The sequence below is a fragment of the Papilio machaon genome, chromosome 11 (genome assembly GCF_912999745.1).
Source record: "Papilio machaon chromosome 11, ilPapMach1.1, whole genome shotgun sequence".
In the NCBI taxonomy this organism is placed as follows: domain Eukaryota; kingdom Metazoa; phylum Arthropoda; class Insecta; order Lepidoptera; family Papilionidae; genus Papilio; species Papilio machaon.
This window is the reverse complement of record NC_059996.1, coordinates 532,737-559,881: the sequence shown is the minus strand read 5'-3', so window position 1 is coordinate 559,881 and position 27,145 is coordinate 532,737. Positions and strand designations below refer to the sequence as shown.

At 33.2% G+C, this 27,145-nt stretch overlaps 2 protein-coding genes across 3 annotated transcripts in view; one reads left to right on the top strand and one right to left on the bottom strand.

Annotated features, from left to right (window-relative positions):
- The window catches only part of LOC106709535 (liprin-alpha-1), a 97,096-nt gene that overhangs the window by 35,643 nt on the left and 34,308 nt on the right, over nt 1-27,145 (bottom strand). The window lies entirely within an intron of this gene.
- LOC123721380 lies at nt 21,965-24,385 on the top strand. Of its 2 annotated transcripts, XM_045679967.1 has the most exons (3): nt 21,966-22,670; nt 23,095-23,193; nt 23,573-24,385. In XM_045679967.1, exons 1-3 carry the CDS (start codon nt 22,011-22,013, stop codon nt 23,639-23,641), a joined length of 828 nt encoding a protein of 275 aa, XP_045535923.1. In that variant the 5' UTR covers nt 21,966-22,010; the 3' UTR covers nt 23,642-24,385. The 2 variants fall into 2 exon arrangements, with proteins under 2 accessions (XP_045535922.1, XP_045535923.1); XM_045679966.1 differs by having other exon boundaries at nt 21,965-23,193.

The window sequence follows — 27,145 nt, the reverse complement described above, 5'->3', positions numbered from 1 at the left end:
AGTTATATCTTCAACTACACATACATATAAAACAAACTTACATAGTTAAATTTACAAATACATATAATATTTTTCAGGTGAAACTTTGTGAGTAATTGGTGAAAAAAAGTTCGCAATGCAAGTGGCCGACGAGCCCGCTTATAATTTGCATAACTCGTATGTTAATGACCTGGCATTTGAAGTAACACTGTATAAACATTTTAGGCAAGTAATGAATATTACACGGTTAGTTGATGTCAATTCTTTTATGGCTATAAAATTTCATTTCTCAGGAAAGATACTCGTGCTATGTTACATTCTACATACAGTAAATGAGATATATAATACTAAGTTTTTCAGCTGTTCTATCAACGATACTACCTTACCCAGAGTCACTATCAGGTTAGGCTTTGACTAAAGCTTTTTTTTATACATAAATTGGCTCGTGGTACGAAAGATTTATTCCTAATTCTCGCAATTTCTAAATAAAAATTAATACCTTTAAATTTATATAATTTTTAATTAATATAAAAATTAAAACATTTTCTAATACTTGTACTTATTGTAGAACCTCCGTCGAATCTCTTTTTTTATTTTTTTTTTGCTTTTTTTTTGCTTCCAATTTTTATTATGATAAATGGAAATACATTTTTTTTATTTACGTTACTATATTATTATTTTTTTATTATTATTACTATTTTATTTAGCAGTATTAGCAGATGTACATACTATCATGATTATAGGTTGGTCTCGGAATTTATCCTAAAAACATTAGACTGCTCTTTAAATTGTAAAGGAATATTTATACTTCTCTTATTTTATCACCTGCTGTAACTGACGTGCTGCGGAGTTCAGAATATCAGTGTTTCTGCCCCCATGGCAAAGAAACATACAGCTGAGCAAAGGCCCTATCTGTTCTGCATTGCAACGCTTAGTTATAATTTGTTTATTATTATTATTTTTTTAATGTACATTACTTTTCGTGTCCTTAGTTTTAATTATATTAGTGTTCTTTAGGTTTTATTTTCTTTTAATGTTTTAATTGTATTATAAGTGTTGTAATGTCTTTGAACGGATTAAATGTCTTATTATTATTATTATTATTATTATTATTATTGTCTAATAAAGAAATGTTTTTACACTATAGAAGAATACTTTAAAAATTCAAAACAATTTAACCTCTAACTAAACTCTAATAAGCATGCACACATAAGGCAATAAATAGGTAACGTATATTAAATGTATTTCTTTCTTTCTTACTTTCTATCTAATGTAATAGTTTAGTAATTCCTAGTAATAACTAATTTGTATTGTATGTTAAAAAATTATATGTAACGACGCCTGGAAAAGGCAAAATGTTCAAATAAATAAATAAATAAATAAATAAATATAAGGCTTGTACTTTCAACAATAGTAATAATGTATTTGTACAACTTTTGCTGTTAGAACAACAACACAAAGTTAAACCGTAAACTGCGCTGTAGTGGCAACTAGAATCTTGCATATCCAACTACAATAGTCCCAGATTAATTAAATTTATCAGAGAACTAACAGTCGAAGTGGTTGCTCCTATTGGACCAAGAATAGAATGCATACGTTATGCTATTTCACACGAGGACACAACAGTTAACAATGCAGTACTTCTATTGTTAACGCACACATTATTTAAACGTGTACTATTCTTTCTCGGATGTGTTCAAACACTATCAGTACTGCAATGTCCTACTATTCTACCCTCGTGTATACTTAGCGTTGCTAGCAAATAGACTTGCAATCAATGAGATTCAAATGTATATTTATACAAGATTGCAATAGTGTACTCGTGTCGTTTTAATAATTAATTTTGTAATATTTTGTTAACCCCAAAAGGTCATCGAATAACTCAGTCGTCAATACATACAGTCGCTATAACCGGTATATATTATTCGATGTCGTATTAAACGATTTATAATGTATTGTTTATAAATTATAAGAAATTTTCATAACGAAAAGTTAATACAAGGTTATATTGTACAAACAATGGATACAATTTATTCTGAACTTTATTCATCTCCACTTTCACAGCATAAACGGTACAGCTCATAATGCACAATAGTGAGATATATGAATTTAAAATGAGTTTCCTTTTAAATCAAAGAAGAAAACAATAAAGAGAAAGTAAGAACAAACGCTTTAATAAGCTCCAATTACCGTATACACATTATAAAGTGAAAGTTTTTTAATATTTAGCTTAGGGTACAGACTGCAAAACATAAGTTATACGAAATATACCGTCAGAATTTCATAAATTTTACTTATTATTTGTAGTTATATTGTAGTTTATCTCAATTATTTCAACAGTAAAACTAACCCTAATTGATCAGTTAAATTTATACGTATGCGTTAAAGTGGTACGCGAGCGACTATCTGTACAATGGCGGAAATTCCCGGTGTTCCACTTAACGAAAATATGCCTTGCACCGTGCAACGAAACAAACTCCGCCCCCTTTTTACGGATAGCCAATGAGTTAGCAATGAGTTGCGCAAGCGACTGGATAATAGTAAAAACAATCAGTTGCGTACTGCTCTGCATCCCTGCGTGTTGTTACTGCCGCTGTCTTTGTTATGCGTTTTAAGTTTTACGACCTCTGTTTGTTTTTTGGACTTTTGTGATTTGTGCCTATTAGTGACCTCTGCTTGTTTTCCGGACTGATAGATCGCCTTACGTTTACCTGTGCTAGAACCCTGGACTTAATCTGTAATCATTTAACATAATGCCGCGTAATCTTCTTGCTGAAGAAAGAGAACAAATCATCGTTTTGCATCGGGAAGGTTTCAACATCTCTCAAATAGCGGATGAACTTAATGTTGCAGTAAGTAATATGTTTTTATAGACAATGAAACGTAATTGATTAGTTAAAGATAAAGATAAAGATAGCTTTATTTTCCCTTAAACACAGTTACATATTATAATTACATATTATTAAACCTAATTTTCGAACAATAAACTATTACTAGTAAAATAATGCTAATATTTACTACCAATAAGAAATGTGTTAGTTTTGTTAGTTTCTGTATATGCTAAACTTATTATTTAAAATTAGTATGGTTAGTGTGAGTTTTCTCCTTGATCTTCTGTGTAAGGGCCGCCTAGAGCGGTGAAAGCCTCCTCCAGATTCTTCCATGTCTTTCTGTCCGATGTTAGTCTGGTCCAGCTGTTACCAGCAATTTTTATGATATCGTCGCACCACCTTAAATGTGGACGACCCTTTCTTCTTTTGTTGTTGATGGGGAACCAGTTAGTTATTACTTTTGTCCACCTTTCGTCTTTTACTCTTTGCGTGTGTCCCGCCCATTTCCATTTAAGTCGTAATAATAATTTCACCACATCTTTAGCTTTTGTTTGTTTTCTGATTACCGTATTTCTAACTTTATCTCTTATTTTAAGTCCTAAGTAGCTTCTTTCAATGCCTCTCTGACATATCTTAATTTTATCGAGATTTTTTCTAGTTAAAGGCCAGGTTTGACTCGAGTACGTGAGGCAGGGCAGTAGACAAATGTTCATAGCTTTCGTCTTTAGTTCGGTGGGGATCTTACTTTTAAATATGTCTTTTAGAGACCAATATTTGTTCCATGTTCTTTTTATTCTTCTATCTATCTCTTTATCTGTCCCCGACTTGAAAGAAATCAAATGACCTAAGTAAATGTAGTCTTCGACGTATTCTAGAGGAATGTTTTCCAAATTTATACGGACATGCTCTCTATTTGTCATTACCTTAGTTTTACTTTCGTTTATTTTTAATCCCACCAAGTTACTTTGTGCAGCAAGTGAATTTAACATAACTTCTAGTTCTTGGGGGGTTTCCGATAGTAGTACTACATCATCAGCAAACCTTAAATGACTCAAGTACGCACCGTTTATTTTTAAGCCCATTTCATTCCAATTTAGTTTATTGAATACATATTCCAAGACCGCTATAAAAAGTTTCGGGGACATTGGGTCTCCCTGTCTCACCCCTTTTTCAATTTTAATAGTTGGACCATGGCTTTCTAATTTTATATTTGCAGTACTTGTGCGGTAAATCTCTTTAATAATATCCACGTAGTCCTCGTTTACCCCTTGTTGCGATAGTGCTTGCCATATTGACTCATGTGAAATTGAATCGAAAGCCTTGCTATAATCGATAAAGCCAATATAGAGAGGTTTATTGTATTCTGTATATTTTTCAATTATGAGTTTAAGAGTGTGGATGTGATCCACCGTCGAGAAGCCGCTTATGAAACCTGCTTGTTCGACCGGTTGGTTATCATCTATAATTTTTGATAATCGTCTTAATAGAGTTGATGAGAAGACTTTGTACAGGCACGACATTAGGCTTATAGGCCTGTAGTTTGATATTGATTTAGGATCACCTTTTTTGAATAGCAGGATTATTTCAGAACTAGTCCATTGTTTCGGTATTGTTTTGGTTCTCAAGATGTGATTAAATAATTTTGTAAGTGGGTTGATAAGAAAATCTTTCCCTGCGATGATCATCTCATTGGTGATTCCGTCCGTGCCTGGGCTTTTTCCTGTTTTGAGGTTATTTATTGTGGATTCTATTTCACTTGTAATAAAGCATGGTGTTGGTTCTTTATTCATAATAGGAGTATGGTTGCTTAATGGGGAAAGATGACCTGATTTCGCATATAACTTTCTATAGAAATTAGTGGCTATATTCATTAAATGTTGTCTATTAGTACAAAAAGAGCCTGTCTCGTTTTGTAACTGGCTAATCATTTGTTTTGATGTCGAAAGCTGTTTGTAAGCTTTCTTAACCGCCCCTGTGTTTTTTAAGTGTTCCTCTATGACTCTTAGTCTGTACCGGTGTAAATTTTTTCGAATTTTCTTATGTATTTTCCTGTATAGTAAGCTAAGTAGATATTTTTCTTCTTTGGTTTTGTATGTTTTGTTTTTTAGCACATGTTTTTGTTCTTTAAGATCGATAACTTCTTGTGTTATTATATGCTGATTTTTATTTTTGTTTTTGGAGATGCAGGATAGTGTGGAGCTTTTTATGATGTGTTTTTCTAAATCGTTGTATTGTGCCTGGACGGGTTGGTTTTCATTGTGCTTGTAGCTGGAGAGTTCGTGTTTATACTTATTAAGATCTATATATTTTGTGTTAAGTTTACTGTACGCCGTTCTTGATTTTTTGGAGGTTTCTATTGTAAATGTTGCACGCACGAGACGATGATCGCTGGGATGTTTAAGACAGTTGACCACGTTAATGTTTTCAACTAGTGTAGGTCTATTTGTTGCTATAAAATCTATTTCGTTTTTTGTGTGCCCGCCGGGTGCTTTCCATGTCCACCTTAGCTTGTGCGACTTTTTAAACATTGTATTTACAATTTTAAGTTGGTGCTTTAAGCAAAATTGTATAAATTTTTCTCCTCTTTTGTTTCTTTTTCCGTACCCATATTTCCCCATTACAGAATTTTCTTCATATTTAGGCACGCCTATTTTTGCATTCATATCACCTAAAAATATTATGTTTTGAGTATTTTCTGTAAAAGCTCTTTCTAAAGAATCGTAGAATAGCTGTATTTCAGTTTCATTGGCATTAGTTGTTGGCGCATAGACTTGTAAGATGGTAAAAGGCTTTCCTTCGATGTCCACAGCAATAGTAGCAACTCTGTCAGAGAAACCAGTGAAGTTTTTCACTACAATATCCTTTTGTTTCTTAATAAGGAAGCCTACGCCTTTCTGGCCACTTTTGATGCCGCAACAATAGAGCCAGTAAGATCCTCTGTCTTCTATAACATTTCCTTCTCGTCTTGTTTCCGATAAGCCAATAATATCCCACTTTATTTGAGAGATTGCATGTTCTAATTCTATTATTCTTGTTTCATTTACTAATGACCTGACGTTGAAAGTCGCAATATAGTATTTTTTTCTTTTTATTTTAATTTCTGGAGGGTTATAGTCTACAACCCCCGCGGTGACAAGCCGTTTTGGGGGAGGGATAGATAAATGATTTACTTTTTTTCGTTTTTGATTTTGTATATATTGTACGTTCGGAAGAGGCTTGGCTAGTTGCTAATTTTCATTTTGAGTCTCTGAGGGAGATTTTAGATTATTTTTATCTTTAGTGCTTTTTATATAGCTAAGAATAGGGTTGGGGGAAGATGGATTTTGTTTTTGTGTTCTGTTTCTTTTAACAATTTGTTGGTTTTTTCTTTGTTGGAGTGTCCGTGTGTCTTCTGCTAAGTTTGGCGGAGTTACTTCAAGTTCTCTTTTTTTCGAATTGTAGACATTACTATTTTTTACATTAGGGGACGTAGGTGAATCTTTTATTACTAACTTGTCATATCTTATAAAAGCATTTTTTCCATCGTTCCGAGCCTTATGAAGTTGTTCTTGCAGAGACTTACGGGTTTCTAATATTTCAGGCGGGTAATCTTCCTTCAGATAAATGCCTGTATCTTTCAAGTATCTACTATTTTTCAAAACGTTTATTTTTTTGCCATATGTTGTAAAAGTTACGTTTACCGGCCTTTTTTTGCTTTCACTTTTTCTTCCCATTCTTCTTACTAGTCCTAAGTCGTTTTTATTACAATCCACCTTAAGCATATTCGTAATAATAATATTAATGTTTTTTTCTAACTCTTCGTATGACTTCTCGTTTTCTTCTATTCCAAAAAATATAACATTATTAACTCTCATTTGTTTTTCCAATAGTAATATTCTATAGTCTTGCTTTTTATTATTTTCTTTAATATTTTCAATTTGCTTTTGTATATCAGCAAAATTGGAATCGAGTTTTTCGTTAATTTCATTAATATTCCTTGAGATTTTTGATTCAAAATTATTTAACTGCTCTTGCAAATCATTTTTAAGATCGACTCGTAAGTCTTTGATTAATTTTTCTAAAGTTAGTATTTCGCTTGACATTTTGGAGACCTCTATCGGCTAACTTAATTACTACGATTGAAAGTTCGTTTCTCTGTAAGCAGTGTTAAGTGCTTTAGTTTGCTAAAATATTGCTAGATGTCGTTAGTCGAAGTGAATGATATTGATTATTTATAAATTTGTTTCTCTTCGACGATAGATGGCGGTAAACTTAATAAGTAAAGACGATGATTCTGCATAGTTCACATTTAAAATGTTTTTTACACTTTTACACTCTTCTCAAATAATGTCTTTTAATCATATATTACGGTTATTGAACACTTTTTAGCATTTAACACGCACTAACGAAGAAAAACTTTGTCCTTATGCTCCACTTGAATTTTTAACTGCACTGTACGACCGTTATGCACTTTAAAGTCTTATTTCCACTATAAATGTTTTTATAGCACTGTTTGCTTATTTCGCGCGTTAACTATGGACTTCGATGTTAAACTTTAACACTTGTTGGTAGCAAACACTTTGATTTTATCAATTTTACGATTTAAATTCGCGCAGCTCACAATTCCCGCTGTTTACACTAGCAGCGCCACCTCTCAGACCTCTTAGTTATAAATATGTAACTCAAAACTTTTGAATAAATAAGAACTGTATTTATTACTTTGATTCATTGTAGGTTTTTTTTTTTTTTATTAGCGTTATTACTTTGAACACGTTTATATCTGCTTGCCACTTAGTGTTCTCTGATTGTTACAAGTTATCGTTCAAAAACTAAAAACTACATGTTTTTGAATATGCCATATTAGACTATATACTATATGTTTTTGGAAATAATGTAATAATAGATTGATAATATCGATTTTTAATTAAAAGCCATAATATCAGCAATTCCGTAAGTTCGTAATGTAAAGATTACACAGCGTAAATATTTCAAATTTATATGTGTATACAAATATATTTATAACCTTAGGTTTAGCTTAACCCAATGTAAATTATAACCGGCAACGCAAGGTAAATTAAAAAATCTTAAAAGAAAAAAATATCACAAACCACATTGACTTTTTTATATACTTAAACACTTCTTATCTAAAACTATTTTTTAGCCTAGACTTAATAACAAGACCTTTCTCAATTGTCTTATAATGGTTAAATATACAAATATCTGTTTATTTAGTTAACTTATTAAATCAATTTATAAACATATTATCTAAAATAAAAATCAGATGCAACAGTTGGAATTACAGATATATTACGTTATATATGTTTTAATTTTAATTTTTCTGTCTTTCGTTTAATATAAAAGTTATTTTACAGAGAGCTACAGTACGCCGGTGGGTGGAGCGCTACGAGAACGAAGGCTCGCTGTTAGATCGAGTACGAATCATGCCGTTGCGTGTTGCGCAGCAGCCCCAAAATAAATCAGATACTAACTTCATACAAGATAATTGTCCGATACACCGTGCGCGCGTGGTCAGGGACTGGTTTGAGTCTCATAGCGAAGTTCAAACGGTTTCGTGGCCATCAAAGTCGCCGGATCTCAACCCGATTGAAAATTTGTGGGCGCTCATGGTCCAAAAGTGGGACAGTAGAAATGAGCGCTGCAAAGAAGAGCTAGTAGCCCACTGTGAAAAAATTTGGGAATCATTTAGAGGATCAGACTTATGTCAAAACATAGTCCTCTCTATGCGAGATAGGTGCGATGCCGTCATAGCTGCGAATGGTGGACCGACAAAATACTAGAAACATACGTATAACATAGGAATCGTATGTTTCTAATATTTATATAAAAAGTACTCGTATATTAGTATAAAATATATTTATTTCAATTTTATTTATATAGATTCATGTTATAATTTATTTAAATGTTAATGTTAAGAACCTAAACATTTTGTAAAAACGATGTCAACCCAATAATACACTTTATAATTATTAACCATATTTATTATATAATAAAATGAATGAAATACGAATAAGCTTTTTATTTAAATCTAAATAAAGAAAACCTTAAAGGCCTTACCATTACCATTACTAACAAACTTAGTATGTAGTAACAGTTAAGCTTAATCATATGTCAACCTTTTATACTTTGACTCTTTGCTCGATCTTTAGCTTAAGTTCATCTTTAACTTTGGTCCGAAATTTTGTCCGCAGGGAATTGAGAAAAAAAGCTTGTTATTAAATTCTACATCTAGGCGGAATTTAATCGAGTTTCTTTAAGATATCTTTTGTAAGTATCCATCCATCCATCCCAAAACTTTTTTAATTGAATGAATGAATTAGTGAGATTAAAGAATTAATTATTTTTGTTTTATTTTTATACTTAAAAATATGTATTTAATAAATTAAAGTATAAACGCGATGATGCGAATCACAGGATATCAATATTAATATTGTAATTTGCGCGCACATCTCTTAGTGTAAGTGTTCATTTTTTACAACTAAACTAGTTGGAACACTTTTTGTGAATTCTAAAATCCCCCGGACAGATGGTAATTACAATTATTATTCTTATTGTTTAGGCTTAGCGCACCTGAGCGGCATTACGGGTGCTTCATTTTAAAATTGTTTATTGTTTTACGATAGCAGTTAGGACAAAACAACCGCACAAAAAATAAAAATCTCTTACAACTTCTTGTATACTTTTAATTTTATTCAGAATCATAACAAGTTGACAAACAACTACAGTTTATACTTTTTACAGATATTGACATGTTCTTAAATATTGTTTATCTTTTTTATATTTCCAGTTTTCGCAGCACATGTATGAAACACCTATTATGGCTATAGTTTGCACATTATCAAAGATTTTGATAATGTGCTGAAGACGCTGAATCTATGTTACTCACATTTTATGTATCATTCTTCAAAAACAACCTTTCTTTCCTCTTTAAAATGATTTGAAAAATAATTATATTTTTTACTTAACCAGGAGTCAATACCATAGTTTACTCACTGAAAATTTATAAACGCTTGCATTTATAGTTACAGTAAAATCTCACTATAATGATTTTTTTAATACTGAAATATATTTATATTAACTATTCAATGTTTACTTGGCATGCAATATTCATACATTGGCAACCCGGCACGTCTATTTTATTTTATTCCTTGAATCAGTTGCACTTGGTAAAAAGCCGCCTCAACAGGTGCAAGTAGTAAATGCTTCTACAGTAAACAATGATACAAGCATGCCGCAGCAATAACAAGATAGTAATCTTTTGTTATTGCTGCGGCATTCTTCGAAAATTTTGCAAATATTTTTCTAAATAGTAATTTAGACTGTCATAAACTGCAAATAGCAAAATATTTTTCTTCGAACACCTATAATATTTTTTGTAGTCTATCCCGTAACAAAAACATCATAATCCGATCCGTATTCTAATGATCACACAGCCGTATAAAACATAATTTGTTGCATCTGATACCAAGGAGAAATGTTTCTTTGTAAAAGATTTTATTATCATTCAGCGGATTCGGCTGATCAGACACGATAGGCGGGTTTTAAGATAAAGGGTAACTGTCGTGATATCTAAATTGCAACATAACTGCAATGTTAGAACAAAGTAAATGGTACTTTCTACGCGGAACGGAGAATCAAAAAAGATTCTCTTATATCATATCATATATTTTTCAATGTTATAGTATGGTCTACATATCTTGGTTAAAGTAATCATTAAACATATTTTATTAATGACTTAAGACATTTTGAAAATATGTATCACCTTTTGATAGGCATGCGCTAATCATGGGCGATTATCAAGTCGTGAAATTATAAATTTAAATTATAAAGCTGCTGCGAGAGCGCTTATTATGATTTTGGTATTAATTGTTAGCGTGACAACATCAACAAGTGAGACGGCTCGATCAGTGAAATACCACAACCACACAGAAAAGAGTCTCTAAGTATGATTTTTTATTATATACTCGAATACTATCATTCCTTAACAAAATCAAACATATTCAAGTTTATTTTATAGCGTCTATTTAATGTTTTAAGCTCGTCGTTTCATTCGACATGACACATGTTATGTCACTAAAAATAATATAATTTAATTGAACTCAAATAAATTTATTAAATCAGGTTAAATTTTAAATCATAATTATGTTTCCAAGAAAGATTACACAAGGTAAATTATACAATATTATGTTGCTAAAATGATAAATATTTATTGTTATTTATAATTCTAAAACATACTTTAATTTTTTTAATTTATAATTATCATATGACTAAGTAAATATTGGTAGAAAAAAATTAAAACTTCCGATGATTTACGTTGTTATTTTAAAACAGAATAATTTTAAAATGAATTAATGGAGTCCGAAGTAACGCTGCTTTCGTTTCGAACGACAACAAAGAAAATAATATTTTTATTGAGTCTATTGTTACAACGCTGACCATTCACAGACCGTGTTCGAACATTAGAGTTAAAGGCTGCACCCTATTGGTTATTGTTTCCGCGTCGTAGTCTCAATGCGTACGAAACGTTTAAACGACTATAGCCCTAGAGGTGGAACACCGGGAAGGTTCGCGATTGTACACTTCAATAGTAGCCGCATACTTACTGCGCTTCACAGACGGACCTAATTACATCAAGAAGCCGCCTTCACTTCGCACACAGCTTTTACTAAATTAAAACTGAAACACTTTTGTAGCTTTGTACAGCCACTTTATTTTTTACTACGCACGAGTGCACAATGATCTAATTACTAGTTTAAAACTTCTATTGATTTTAATATTTTTTTGAATTATTAAAAAAAAATCAAGTATAAATAAAAAAATTAAATAAGTAACTAATAGACTCCATACTTTTATTGCCATTGATTGCTAAGAACCGCCACTTTATTTTGTCAAAGATGTTTTATACTGAGATTTTGGTTTCAAAAACCAACGGTTAGTTCCTTAATGTAAATCTTGACTGCATACTCAATGCAGTCAAGACTGAGAGGCATTGTTTCAGTAACAACTATCGAAAAATTAGTTTACTTTATTTACAAAATAATATATTACAGTGGAAGAAATTCCTTATAATACTTTAAGAGTAGTAGCACGGAGCAAGGAGTAGAGACAGACAAGCGTCGCCAAATGCATCTCACCTACTGACCCACATCATTTCCAGGTAGGACGAGACAATAGCTTTAAGAAGAAAATTATTTATTTTTAAAACAATACTTTATTTCACTTTTACAGTTCATTTATCTATTATTAAACATTCATTTAAAATGTATACAAAAAAAAAATCTTACGTCTATTTTAATTCACATGTATCTAAACATTTACCGTTGGTTTCTGAGACAAAACTCAGTATATGAAATATATTGTCATCACTGTCATCTTCTATATATAAAAGAAAGTCGTGTTAGTTACACTATTTATAACTCAAGAACGGCTGAATCGATTTGACTGAAAATTGGTGGGCAGGTAGCTTAGAACCAGGAAACGGACATAGGATAATTTTTACCCCGTTTTCTTTTTTTTTTATACCGCGCGGACGGAGTCGCGGGTAAAAGCTAGTTATCTATATATATAAAAGAAAGTCGTATTAGTTACACTATTTATAACTCAAGATCGGTCGAACTGATTTAGCTGAAAATTGATGGGGAGGTAGCTTAGAACTAGGAGACGGACATAGGAACTTTTTTATCTTGTGTGCATTTTTTTTTATTCCGCGCGAACGGAGTCGCGGGTAAAAGCTAGTCTTTAATAAAACAGAAATTACAATATGTTTTAAACGAGTATTTTGATCTCAGAAATCCACGTTTAATGAGTTTATTTTAAATTTCAATTATCTACTTCTACACCACACTCAACTACCAAAACAAACTTATCTTTTTTACCAGATAAAAGGCTAAATTGTACGATTCGTGAATGACAAAATCCACAATTAAAGCAGTGAATTATTCGTTTATCTTTTAATAGTTTGTGGTCACGCAACAATGACCCGCTGTGAAGTGAAGAATTTGTTAGAGGCATGCCATATGGTCCTGTTGCCCCGCGACCGTGTACGAAATGACCGGCATTCAGTCGAAATTCGAATGACAATAGAATTGAAGTTTAAATCTATAGAAATCACTGAACTTTGTATTAAGTCTTATGAGTTGCACCCAACTCTTTTGATTGTCCATAGAGTAATTAAAGTACAGCACGTTCGTTGTTCAAATGTTGTTTGAAGCACACATTAGTAGAAGCAAATAAACTATGTATTCAGTTTCTGTAGAATCCAGATGTTGCTGTGAAGTTGTTAAGTATATGTTTTGTTAGTATAAATCAGACATAGCTGTAATGGGAAACGGTTGCGGTGTTCTTAGCATCTCAGCTGGAGGTTGAACGTCGCAATGCGGTCTCATTCAGGCTTTCGCTCACATTTTGCTGTTTACATATGGAAATGTTCATTAATAACATTTACATATAACGGAGGTGTTGAACTTAAAATACGATACGAGCGTCTTGATTGATCAATGTATAAAGAACACAATATACAATGTAACACTACTGTATATGAATAAAGACATAATGAACACTTAACAGTGATACAGCTACAACATCTGTTATACGAATTGGTCGGCTCGCTCGGTACAATACCACGGACCACGTTGAAGACAGCCGTGAAGTGGAACGAATTCCGCGGTAAGTGTGCGTTCGGAAGATTAGTTTTAGTCTACTTCCCCTTCCTACCCTTTTCTTATAAGGAAAAGATAGGAAAGGGAAGTGAATTTGACGGAGGAGGGAACGCATAGAAAGAGGAAACATTCTCTTTCGGCACGTTACCTCTTTCGTCAATTGGAGATAGGCAACGCATCTGAGATTCGGATGTCTATAGGCCGCTCGCTCGTTTACTACATTGTAGTATTAAAAAAAGTTTTAAATGAGCCATGTGGTTGTTATATTCTTTGCATTCTCGCATACTATTGTATGAATATATCTTTTTTTTTTCAACATATACATTGATTTTTTAACACAAAGACGTAAAAACAAAACGTTTAAAGTGAAATATTAAATATATATAAAAGCATTAAATACACGCTTGTCAATGTCAATAAAGTAGCGGCGTAGCGAGCATCGTCAGCAGTTGACCTCTCCCGGGGGCTCACGATCTCGCCTAATGGTGTTGCCGCACTTAGCGCGTCTAGATTTACGTGCTGGCTAGTTAGAGCAATGGAAATTCGAGGTCGAGTTTACTTTGAGTTTCAGATTAACGGCATATTCTATTACATAAATGCGTTCAAGACATTCCCTTGGTTAAGAGAAATTTGATTTAAACTGCATAGAATTTAGAAAAATTTTTACGGAGAGAAGAAATGAAACTTTGAACATGATCTTATTCAAATATACTAGCTTTTACCCGCGACTTCGTCCGCTCGGAATAAAAAAAATGCACACAAGATAAAAAAGTTCCTATGTCCGTCTCCTAGTTCTAAGCTACCTCCCCATCAATTTTCAGCTAAATCACTTCGACCGATCTTGAGCTATAAATAGTGTAACTAACACGACTTTCTTTTATATTTATAAGATTAATGACACTTTTAATTATTATTATTATACTTTTAAGAGTATAAAAATTATATTTGTAAAGAATTTTAGTAATTGTCTTTAGAAGGAAATGTTAGTAGTAAATGGGTGTGTCGGACCTACACTCAAGTACTACCTTGGTAAAAAAAAGGTTCCATCTTAATTATAGTATGAAATACTTTATAGGAATGTCCCTGGCAGCTCCAATTGAATAATGGATGAGAAAGATAATTCCGCGAACCTTCTGCAATATATGCATTACAATAGTTCTCATAATTAAAAATAATTAGACGCTTAAGGGTCATTTTCATCATGATTCCGAGTTATTAAATTAATTTTACTAACACACATATTAAACGTATTTTAAAAATTTAATTGCGTCCATATTTACTTTTAAACTCTCGCCACTTCTAAAGCTTGAAAGTTTGAACAAACAGAGAGAAATATTAAACGAATATTTTTTATTGAGGTCGTTTTACTATCGTACTTTCGAAACGTTGATGGGAGTATTGCTTGATGAGTAAGAAAAAAGCAAACAAAGACGAGATACACTATTTCATATCTCTACAAATTAATTTAAATAAGAACACTGTATTTAAACATGAATCCAATAAATTATAATTAATTTGAAAGTTTTATAGTTGTGTATACATTTTTATAAGAGGTTTAGAGTGTTTCTTAAACCCTTCTAAGATTACACCAAATTACACCAAGAAATATGACTTATTACGTAAACATACATAAAACACGTTAATACGCTTCGTTGAAAACGTTTCTCCGCGATGAGAACAATGAGTAATTAAAATAAATTGAATTTCATATAATATGGAAATGATTTCATTATAAAGGATATAATAGACATGGAATGGAAGCCGATTTTGAATTTCAAACACGAATTTTATAATGGCTTTCGAAACTTAACGCATGATTATAGCTGTGATATATAACTACAACAACATGACTTACGCCCCTAACCCAGAGGAGTAGGCAGAGACCACAGACCTTTATTTGTCGCGGTCCTAACACATCTCCCTCGCTTCTTCTACATTCATACGTCTACGCAAACATGTATATCGGTGTCTGGCGCTCTTAATACTGCCCTTGTTGATACGGATTGGACGATAAAAGTTCGTCTGCAACGATCCCAACCAACGAATGGACGAATACATTTGGATTCTACTAAATTTAAAGAATTTTTATTCTATAATGAAAATAACATTTAATTTCTTCGTTTTATTTAGATGAGGGCAGTGTGCTTTCAAACATTGATTCACTTGATTTTTGTCACATTTACTTCTAATAAAGTTTTCAGCCATCTTTCGAAAAACATATACAAACACATCTCAGCGAGATGAACGAAACAGCAAACTCATCTTTGACGACAGATGGCGTTGAAATAAAATGTTCGCAATATAAAAAATTCTTAAAAAATTGCTTGACAAAAACACAGAAAAACATTTTCTTAATTAAACAACTCTACACTTTATCTTTTATTTTAAAGACCTACACTAAATAGGTCTTTTCCTCGGGTATTTCAACTTGGCCAAATTCCTTCGATTCAGTTTTTATTCAATAAATATAAAAAATTATCAATATTAAAGAGGTTTGATATTTATAAGCTTTAAGTATGTATCTAATTGCAGATGATTTGCAAGTCATCTACTGCCATTACCTTTACTGAAACCACAGAGTCACTGGGTCTCCAAATACCGCAGAGAATTTCCTCAATTACCAATCACTTAAAGGACAATGACACAAGTATAATTTCTGTAATTTACATGACCGACTTATAGATAATGGATATAAAGTAATAAACTAACATAACATTTTATCTGTTTATTATAGTAGAGAATAAATCTATAAAATTGTCTGTCTATCCTTTACACATTGACTTACTTGTAATTAGAGCTTAATTTTGTGTATCCAAACCAGATTAAGTACCTGTAACATAAAAAACATATTACATTTATTCAGTATTGGTAACATTTCTTGTTTTCTTTATACATTAGGGTAGTATTAGACGTATGAAGCCTAGCGTGTGATCTGGATAGATTGCAATATCTGAGCCGACAAATTGCCAGTCCGACTCGACGATAGGGTTTCGTCCGCCCGATTCATTATAAAACGATTTAATGTTCGGACTAAAGAAATAACGCGTCGTGAACACAATTGGTTGTCTGAGCAACGTATTTGATACATAAATTAAATTTACGTTCAATTTAAAACTAGTACACATTTCTAATTTTATTTCAGATTGGCTTAAGAAAAAGGCACATTTTCCGTTTCATTTATCTTCGGTTTCCGAGACCAAAAATCTCTGTATAAAACATATCGTCATGCCTCTCATTACATTTGATAAAACAGAAATAACAATATGGTTTACAAGGAGATTTTGGTCTCAGAAACTCACGATAACTCAGCTCATTTTGATGTATGTATATCAGTACAAAACGAAATAAAACATTACCACGTTCCCGCACCCTGAATTATTAGTAGCCATTAGGCCCATGGGTGGTCGCAATGGTACGCCATGTTATGTCCGATGTCACCTCAAATGGAAATAGCTCTTCGCGTATATTACGATTAATTTCATTGACAATATTACTTTGAAAGGACATTCTCGTCATTAGAATTACAACATACATGGGTCCATACAAAATGAGTGGCATTTAATTTTCATTTCAAGTTATGGGATACTAATAAATGAAACTGGCACGTAATAGTCCTTATTCCTAAACAAAAGACTGCAAATAAAATTAGTGGAGTTGTTATTAATATCACAAAATAAGAAAGCAAATAATCGGTTCCATGGGATCGGAATTAAAATAAGAAAATGATATGCGACTTAATAATTGAAGATAGGAAACACTTTATCCTTTAGAATCTTTTTTATCTTTACCTTCTTAAACAACAAATTTCTTTTGAGAAAGGTACAAAAGGATTCGGTAGATAAGTAATCAGTTCAGTAATATCGTGATACTAAAAGGAAGTTGAAAGAAGACTTTGAGAAGGGTTTTTCTTAATCCGAAAGTATTATCCAACATGTGTCTTTGAACGCACATTTTTTTTATTATAAAGATAAAGTACATGTAAAAAGTTTTTATATCACCGAATTTTATTTATTCATTATTAAGTTCTTGTATTAAATATTATTTTTTAGTTGCAGTAGAAAAATTAGTTTAGAACATGAAACTACAAAAGTGAAATAAGTATGGAATAAATATCTATTATACTCCGCTTAAAATAATAAAGTAAAATCAATTTCTAAGTCAACGCACTTGTGTTATTGGTTTCGATGTGTTTCGTATGTGACGTAGATTGTCACCTATCAACATGCCCGTGCCGCCAGGTGGCGGTGACATCGCAGCCGGAATGGGGGGACAACGGCTGCATGCAAATCGCCTCATTGACCTATCGGCGACCAGCGTCGCTTGTCGCATGTCGATATCAGTTCCCATGATTTGAATGTCAGATTGAAAATTCGCGCAGATTGACGAGGAACAAATTAAGTTTAGTGCATGAAGAACTCGCGATTGCTGCGATTGTAGTTCTATTTCATTCATACAATAACTAGAGTCATCTCTCTCTCTCTCTCTCTCTGTAAACAAATCTGAGTTCATTTATAATGAACATTCTTTTAAGATTTAAGAAGAACACATGAAAAATAACTTCTAAGGGATTTGTGTATAGAACCCAATATGTCATGAGCCCAAACATTTAAATACAATACGACTGGTAAAGATCGCCGGAGTAAATTGAAACATTGCCTCTTCCCGATCGGGATTCCACAGAGCGTCCAGCGGAACGGTTATGTCTCTTTCCGAGCTGCCTGCCGGGCACCCAATCTAACGCAACGGCCACGTAACGACTGCGGGAATTACCCGGGATTGTAAATGGAATTTACGCCTACCCTGTAAAAATGCCTAGCGAAAATACAGCTATAAAAAGCAAGTATGAACACTGGCCACTAAAGTAATCTTACATAAATAGTGTATTTTATATATTTACTCATAAACATAAAACACAATTATGTTCGAAGCAACGAATAGACAACAACAATGTTTAGGTAAAACTTTAGGTCCATATAAATCCACGCACCAATCTAACTTTTTAAGATTTAAATTAAGAAATTATTTTCTTAACCACATTTCATACTGAGTCAGGGATAGATAAAAACAAGAATAGTTATAATAAAATGCAGACAAGTAGCGCGACGCATCAAGCACTCGGGGAGTCGCGACTGCAACTTGAAGTAACTTGAACTTGAACTTTCTATGTACTTTTGAAGAATAGATCATTTTAACTGCTATTTTAGATGATAACAAAATTTTGCAAGGCATTTATCAGAGGTCTACTGGGTCTTCAAAATCTTAATGGTATTTGTTTTGTTCTTTACCAATGAAAAGGTTAATTTCTTGTTAAATTATATAAAGGGCAATAGACCTTTAAATTATTTCTGCTGTCAGCATCTAAGCAGAAATTAGTAAGCTAAAAAAAACTTATACCTAGCCTCTAATTTCGCAATAAAACCTTTTAAGAAGTAAGTCATAAGCTTTGCAACTTCTCAAATCTTTATATTTCAGTGGAAAAAAAAACCGTTTAGCCGCGTTTCCTAAAAGCCGGCCATTAAGTTGATGTTTCTTGACAGGTGCGGATCTGCCCAGATCGGAATTACTGATTTCGCACAAGATTTGAGAGGAAAAGAGAAAAAATTCACGATACTTTACTTCATTTAGATTATTCTCAATTAACAGAGGAGACAGTTCTCATTTTTCTTCCAACCCATGGTAGACCGAATACACATACTATCTACTTTTTAACTTTATTACCTCTCTAATAATAGAGTACCTACTTTAATTCTAGGCTTTAAAAGCATATTAATTTACTAGCACAATGTCAGAATCAGTACTAAGTTAAGCAAGTGTTTCTAAATTACCTACGTTACAACACGTCAATGTCAAGACTGCGACTTCCCTTAAACACCAATCCATCAATGATCCATGATAAATGGGCAAACATTAAATTTGATGCGTTACGTTTTTACATTACTTTGCCTTGTTATATCACATTTTGTTTGATGTTCGACAATCTTTACTGAGTAAAGCCAACTTCTAAAATAATAACACTATCATTTTGATGTTGTTTTTGGTTTCTTAGATAATATATTTAAGCTGTTAAGAATAGAACTATATATCTTACTAAGTAGAGTGTACAAAAAGTGTTCAAGTTCGCAGTTTACTGCTGGCTAAATGTGATAAAATTGCAATCACATCTTCGTGGTGTTTTACAGGGTGTCCGCCGGAAGAGTTTATACTTTGGATTTCGGTTTCGCCGAGTGGGAAGGCGGTGGAGCGGGGAGAGGGGTATCGTTCGACGCGGCATTGTTGCGGGTTGTTTAGTAGCCATGAGTCAGTGGACAGTAGCGCATCGCGCCTTTGCGGTCGAGGCGTATTTCGCAAACAATAATTCCGTCAATGTGGCTAGACGTAAGTTTTGTTCTCACTTCGATATCCGACGATTAAACGATGGCCCATCGAACCAATTGATTTGGGCGTGGGTAAAGAAGTTTCGAAAAACTGGATCAGTGCAAAATAAGCCTCGAGCTGGACCTTCAACGTCTGTTACTAGTCCTGAAAACGCAGAACTTGTAAGAAGGGAAATTTTGCAGAACCCGCGTAAGTCTATTCGGAAGATTGCAGCATCAACGGGTGTGAAAAAGACTTCAGTTCATAAAATTATTCGTAAACAATTAAAATTCCATCCATACAAGCTTCAAGTTACCCAGCAGTTGAAAGAAGATGATTTCATTAAAAGGAAGAATTATGCTGAAGTCATTCTGGAACGATTTTCCACTCCTACTCGATTATGTAACATCTTTTTTAGCGATGAGGCGCACTTTCATATTGGTGGGTACGTAAATAAGCAGAATATGCGATATTGGAGCGCATACAATCCTAAAGAGATCCATGAAAGGCCCCTTCACTGCCCAAAGACTACAGTTTGGTGCGCCATTTCTGGTAATGGGATTATTGGGCCTTATTTTTTCGGTAGAGGTGAAACTGTCAACGCTGAACGTTACTGCGCGATGTTGGACAACTTTTTTATACCGGAGCTGCATCAACATGTCAGTTACAATAATAGGACTCATTTTCAGCAGGATGGGGCTACCGCACACACCGCTAGGGTCACAATGACTAAGGTGAAAGAGCTTTTTCCCGGAAAATTAATTAGTCGATTTGGTGACATACCCTGGCCCCCTAGATCTCCCGATCTCAGTCCTTGCGACTTTTTTTTGTGGGGATATTTAAAATCTCGCGTATACAGTGATTCGCCATCAACAATACAGGCCCTACAAGCCAATATCGAACGCGAGATTGCGGCTATCAGTCCAGAACTTTGCAAGCGAGTTTTCACCAACATGAAGGAAAGATTGCAAGAGTGTGCGCAGCGAGAAGGACGTCATTTAAGTGGAGTTATCTTTAAAAAATAATATCCGCGTTATTCTTCTGTAATATGATCAATAAATAACTTTGATAGTTCTCATGGTTTATTTTATTTTCATTCTTTAAGTATAAAATCTGCCGGCGGACACCCTGTATAATCACACCATTTCCATTTTAACTGAGATTGCTTGCACTTGAGAAAAACAAACAACAATGTTTGTTGTTCACTTCAATTTTTTTAATCTACCCGCTTTTTACTGCATATCACAAAGTTTTTAAACTGCAACGACCTGGTTTTAATATCACTTTTATTAAAACAATTACTCACAGACATACAAATAAACCATCGCAAATTTTTCTTACTATTAAGGGACTTATTTCGCTCGACCATTAAATATAATATGTGCAAGTATCAAGAATAAGTAGTCGTAGTGTGACATGGAAAACGAAATTGTATATCTCAGAATCTACAATTCATCTTAATAAACACTACACCAAACATTCAGTCTGACAGTTTGCAAAACAGTTATATTATTAATGGAGCTTCGAGATGGATATAAATTACGAGAAGCTGTTGTAGCCATTTGTTAATTGTTCATTTCAAATTACGTAAGAGATGGATCTACTTACGATCTTTATATTTCCCAATAGTTACTCTTTTAGCCAGAATTATACATCTATATATATAAAAGAAAGTCGTGTTAGTTACACTATTTATAACTCAAGCACGGCTGAATCGATTTGCCTGAAAATTGGTGGGCACGTAGCTTATAGCCAGGAAACGGACATAGGATAATTTTTACCCCGTTTTCTATTTTTTATTCCGCGCGGACGGAGTCGCGGGTAAAAGCTAGTATGGTATATAATTAAAGTAACAGGTAAACATCAAAACCCAATGATTGTGAGAGTAATCAGCTGTTGGCAAATAGGTATTTTCGTCTCTTCTTTCTTTTTAAAGCTATAACTGGTTGTTAGTTTATAATCGATATTTACTCTATGATCAATAATGTAAACGAACTATCGATTCATTGATCTATGATCTATTCAATTATCTATTACTTTTGTAAAAGATGGCGAGTCGCTAATAAAATTTCGAACAAGTAACAGCGTTTCTCTTCTCAAGATCCAACATAACCACATCCAACCATCATAGTGGCCTCATCGAGCCGAATATTCAGCGTTTAATTCAAAATTAGAAAAATTGGTAAAAAATATGGATAACGTAGAACAATTATTAACAGTGCTCCAAGACATACGCCAACACATTACCCGAATTTATGAGAATTTCAAGAAGACTTCAAAAAGTCGTCTGACCGAAGGATATGTTGAAACCAAAATGTCGATCTTACAAGAATACTGGGTCGCCTTCACAAATAATCATAACAGCTTAATAAGGATAGTAACGAAAGAACAAAGAAAATCATTGGAGTATTTCAAGAACGAAGTATTCGTCGACTGCGAAGAGAACTACATTCAAGGTAAAGCAGCTATGAAAGATTTTCTTCAGCCAGCACATCCCCAAAGCAGCAGCATACCAGCTATCGGCAGCCCACTAAGTATGAAGCAGCAGGTAAAATTACCAAATATAGAAGTACCCACATTCGCCGGTAATTATGAAGATTGGCCAACATTCCAAGACCTTTTTATCTCCCTCATTCACAAGAACGATGGAATTAGTAAAGTACAAAAACTACAATATTTAAAATTGAGTGTCAGCGGGGAAGCAGAAAATTTACTAAAACATATACAAGTAACGGAGGACAACTATGATCAAGCCTGGGAAGTGTTGAGGCAGCGATATAACAATAAACGTCTCATTGTAACATCTATTTTAAGGAAATTATTTAACCAGAAAAAGTTGCAGAGTCCATCGGTGAGTCATATAAAAGCTTTACTTGATACCACTAACCAATGCCTCCATAGCCTTAATAATTTAAACATTAATACAGACCAATGGGACCCTCTAATTGTTTATATAATTACCAATAAATTAGATCTAGAGTCACAAAAGGGATGGGAAGAATATGTAAGCAAGGAAGTTTCCGGAGATCTACCTACATTTTCAATTTTAAAAAAGTTTCTAGAAATTAAATTTAGAACGCTCGAATTATTACAATCATCTACAAAGGAGAAAAATACAGTCCACACATTTCATACTACAACAAATTTCAAAGCATGTGTCTTATGTAAAGAACACCATGCACTTTGTCACTGCAAAAGTTTTGGAAAAATGAATCTACAAAAGAGAAGAGAATATATCAATCAGAATAACATCTGTTACAACTGTTTAATTCCAGGACATCCTGTCAAATATTGTCGATCATCTAGCACTTGCAGGATTTGTCACAAACGGCATCACACGCTTCTTCATCATTCACCCACAGCGAGTACCCAAGGTAACATTGCAGATCATTCTCAACCTATGGTTTTAAATGCAAATGTTGAAGAAACACCAATTCAAATTAATACAGTAGCGACTTCACAATCACATACAACATACAATAAAACAGTTTTATTAGGGACGGCAATAGTAGCTGTTAAAAGCGAGGATGGATACACAACTGTTTTAAGAGCATTAATCGATCCAGGTTCACAAGGTTGTTTAATAAGCGAGCGAGCCGCTCAATTGTTAAAGGCAAAGAGATATTCAACAAAAGGAAACATCATCGGGGTGGGATCAGTAAAGTCAAGGATAAATGAATCAATTCAAATTGAAGTAAGCTCCAGATTTATGAAAGATTTTAGCATCAAAATAAAGGCATTTGTGATTTCCAGGCAACTTACTTCAAGAATACCAAACACAACATTGCAATACAGCGACTGGCCCCACATACAAGGACTTGAGTTAGCCGATCCAAGTTTCAATATTTCAAGATCTGTAGACCTACTGTTGGGAGTAGATGTATATTCACAAATAATACTGAGTGAGGTTATAAGAGGCCCACCGGGAACACCATGTGCTCAAAACACCACATTAGGTTATATAATTTTTGGAACAATAGATGATAGTTTACAATCAACCCAAGAAAATATTATAGTTATGCATCAAATTACAAACCTAGATGATATGTTAAAATCACTATGGGAAATAGATACAACTTCTAAAAGAAAATTAACGCAAGATGAACAAATTTGTGAAGAATTATTTCAGAATACAACATCAAGAAGTAGCAATGGCAGATACATTGTACAATTACCTTTCAAAACAGACAAGCCTAAATCCATGGAAGGAAATAGTCAAGAGATAGCATTGAGAAGATTCAAACAATTAGAAAGCAAATTAGAAAAGTCACCAGGTCTTAAACAAAAATATAATAAAGTTGCTCCAGTGAAAACAATATCCTTACCTCGTCTCGAGTTATGTGGTGCAGTCCTACTAGCAAAATTATTACACCATGTAACCAATGCAATGAGAATACCATCAAATCAAGTTTATGCATGGACAGACTCTTCAGTTGTGTTAGCATGGCTGCTAGGAGAACCAAACAGATGGAAACCATTTGTCGCTAATCGAGTAGTGGAGATATTGGACAACATCAACAACAGTCAATGGTATCATGTTAAGTCTCAGGAGAACCCGGCAGATGTTGCCTCTAGAGGTTGCAGTGTCGATGAACTTCAAAACAATACTTTATGGTGGAATGGCCCTTCATGGCTTCTACAAAAGACAATAACATTTTCAAGACCTAACATTGTATCAACTCATTTAGAGAAGAAATCTGTACAAGTTTGTTTAAATACCATGGAAACTGAAGATAACTATTCAAATAAATTTTTAGATTTTGATAATTTTGACACACTAGACGAACTTCAAAAAATAATTGTTTACAGCAGAAGATTTCTAAATTTCAGAAAAAGGGAATACAAAGAGTCCAGCATTACAACAGAAGAATTAAATCAAGCTTTATTAATCTGTATAAAAAAGGATCAGAGCGAACATTTCAGTGATGACATAAGAAATATTATGATGTATGAATATGTCAAACCAACCAGTCACCTTAAAACTTTGAACCCTTTTCTTGACAAAGAAAGAGTTATCAGAGTTGGAGGAAGATTGCGTCATGCAAACTTAAGTGAAGACAGTAAACATCCAATTATACTCGACTCCAAGTCTAAACTTACCGCACTTATTGTAGCTGATGCACACAGAAAAACTTTACATGGTGGATTGCAACTCATGCTTTCATATTTGAGAACGAAATATTGGATTATAAGAGCAAAAAGCATTGTTAAATCACATATTTTTAAATGCTTAATTTGTGCAAAACTTCGAGCCAAAACAAGAAGTCAACTCATGGGTGATCTACCGAGTCAGCGAGTAACTCCATCACGACCTTTTCTCAACAGCGGCGTAGATTTCGCGGGACCATTCAACATCCTCATGTCCAAGGGCAAGGGCATTCGCACAAGCAAGGCTTACATTGCTATATTTATTTGTTTATCTACAAAGGCTATACACCTAGAATTGGTGAGCGACTTAACTTCAGAAGCTTTTATTGCAGCATTCAAACGTTTTGTGTCGCGCAGAGGGCATTGTGCTCAGATGTGGAGCGATCAGGGTAGAACTTTTATTGCTGCAAATAGAGAACTAAAGGAGTCCCTAGATGAAGCTAATTTAGAATCATTACATAAACAAACTGCAAACACCTTGGCTATGGATGGTACTCAGTGGCATTTCATTCCTCCCTACAGTCCAACATTCGGTGGACTCTGGGAAGCTGGAGTCAAATCAATGAAAGGTCATTTGAAGAGGGTTTTGACAACAAATTTAACATTCGAAGAAATGAGCACACTTTTGTGTCAAGTAGAAGCTTGTCTCAATTCTCGGCCGTTGACACCAATAGATGACAGTGATGTAGATAATGTGGACCCGCTGACACCAGGACATTTTTTAGTTGGAGAAGCCCTTAAAATTGTTCCTACACCTAACTTAACTAACATTAATTTTAACTTACATACTAGATGGCTTTATACACAGAAACTTTTAAATGATTTTTGGCATCGATGGCAACAAGAATATCTAACAAGATTACAACAAAGACCTAAATGGTTGAAAATTAAAAAAGAATTTTCAATTAATGATATTGTATTAATAAAACAAGACAATATGCCTCCGGGGAAGTGGATGCTGGGGCGCATACTCAACAAACATCCTGGACCAGACGGGATAACCAGAGTGTATAGTATAAAGTGTGGTGATAGTGTTACTAAAAGAAATGTGCTTAAATTGTGTCATTTACCTATTAACATTGATTCATAATTTACTGTAAAACTTATTAAGTAGATATGTTATATCATTTTTCTTTATGAATTGTTGTAGTTAATAAGTTTACTTGATTCATACTTTCAATTCATCAACCTTAGATTCTTAATTAATGTTTTCTTTATATTGAGTACATATTTAATTTGCAATTACTTAAAACTAATTGATTATGTTTGTGTTATTGATTTCAGCAGTTATGTTTTAAGTTTTTATTTTGGTTTTGAGATTTATTTATTTTGTTTTTCTTTTCATTTTGATTTATGCTAAGTTTGTTTACAGTTACTTTGATTTGTACTGATTACAGCGATTTAACTATAAGGATGATTACTTAAAATTAGGATGTTTTGTAAATACTAGGATAATTTCATACATTTGTTTTCATACTTGCATATTTGTTTCACTATTTGTATTACTTAAGATTTTCATTCATTTGTGTTTACAACTTAAAATTTTGACAGTTTGCTATTAATTCATTCTTTGGTTTATATACAGTTTAATTTCAATTTCATTAATTTTCTTAAAAAGGCCTGTGCCCTTTTTGGTGGGGGGCATGTTAGTTTATAATCGATATTTACTCTATGATCAATAATGTAAACGAACTATCGATTCATTGATCTATGATCTATTCAATTATCTATTACTTTTGTAAAAGATGGCGAGTCGCTAATAAAATTTCGAACAAGTAACAGCGTTTCTCTTCTCAAGATCCAACATAACCACATCCAACCATCACTGGTCTTCCCTCTTTTAGCGGAATCCATTAAAATTGAAATGATTTTGATAAAGAAATGTGGACATGAATTATAAAAGGCTTCATAAATCTTATCAAAAGGAACGAATAAAAAATATACATCACAGAAAAATAAGATGATATTACAAAATCCTTTTTTTTTTCTTTTAGACCAAAATTACTATAAAAGAAAATTGAATTGAAATTTGCTAGGATGTTTTTTTTTTCAACATTAGCATAAGAATTGAATAAATAAAAAAATAGCAGACGTGCGAAATATTTTCCGAGTCATTACTTACATCGGTCGCGTCCTCTGACCTGGAAGCTGAAATCGGAAGCTTTTAGGGTATACGAG

Bases quoted from the DNA above. Each gene is read 5' to 3' on its own strand.
- LOC123721380 (XM_045679966.1), top strand. From the start codon at position 22,011: ATGGATAACGTAGAACAATTATTAACAGTGCTCCAAGACATACGCCAA. The intron at 23,194-23,572 runs GTAACATTGCAG...TGTGATTTCCAG, and splicing joins ACCCACAGCGAGTACCCAAG to GCAACTTACTTCAAGAATAC.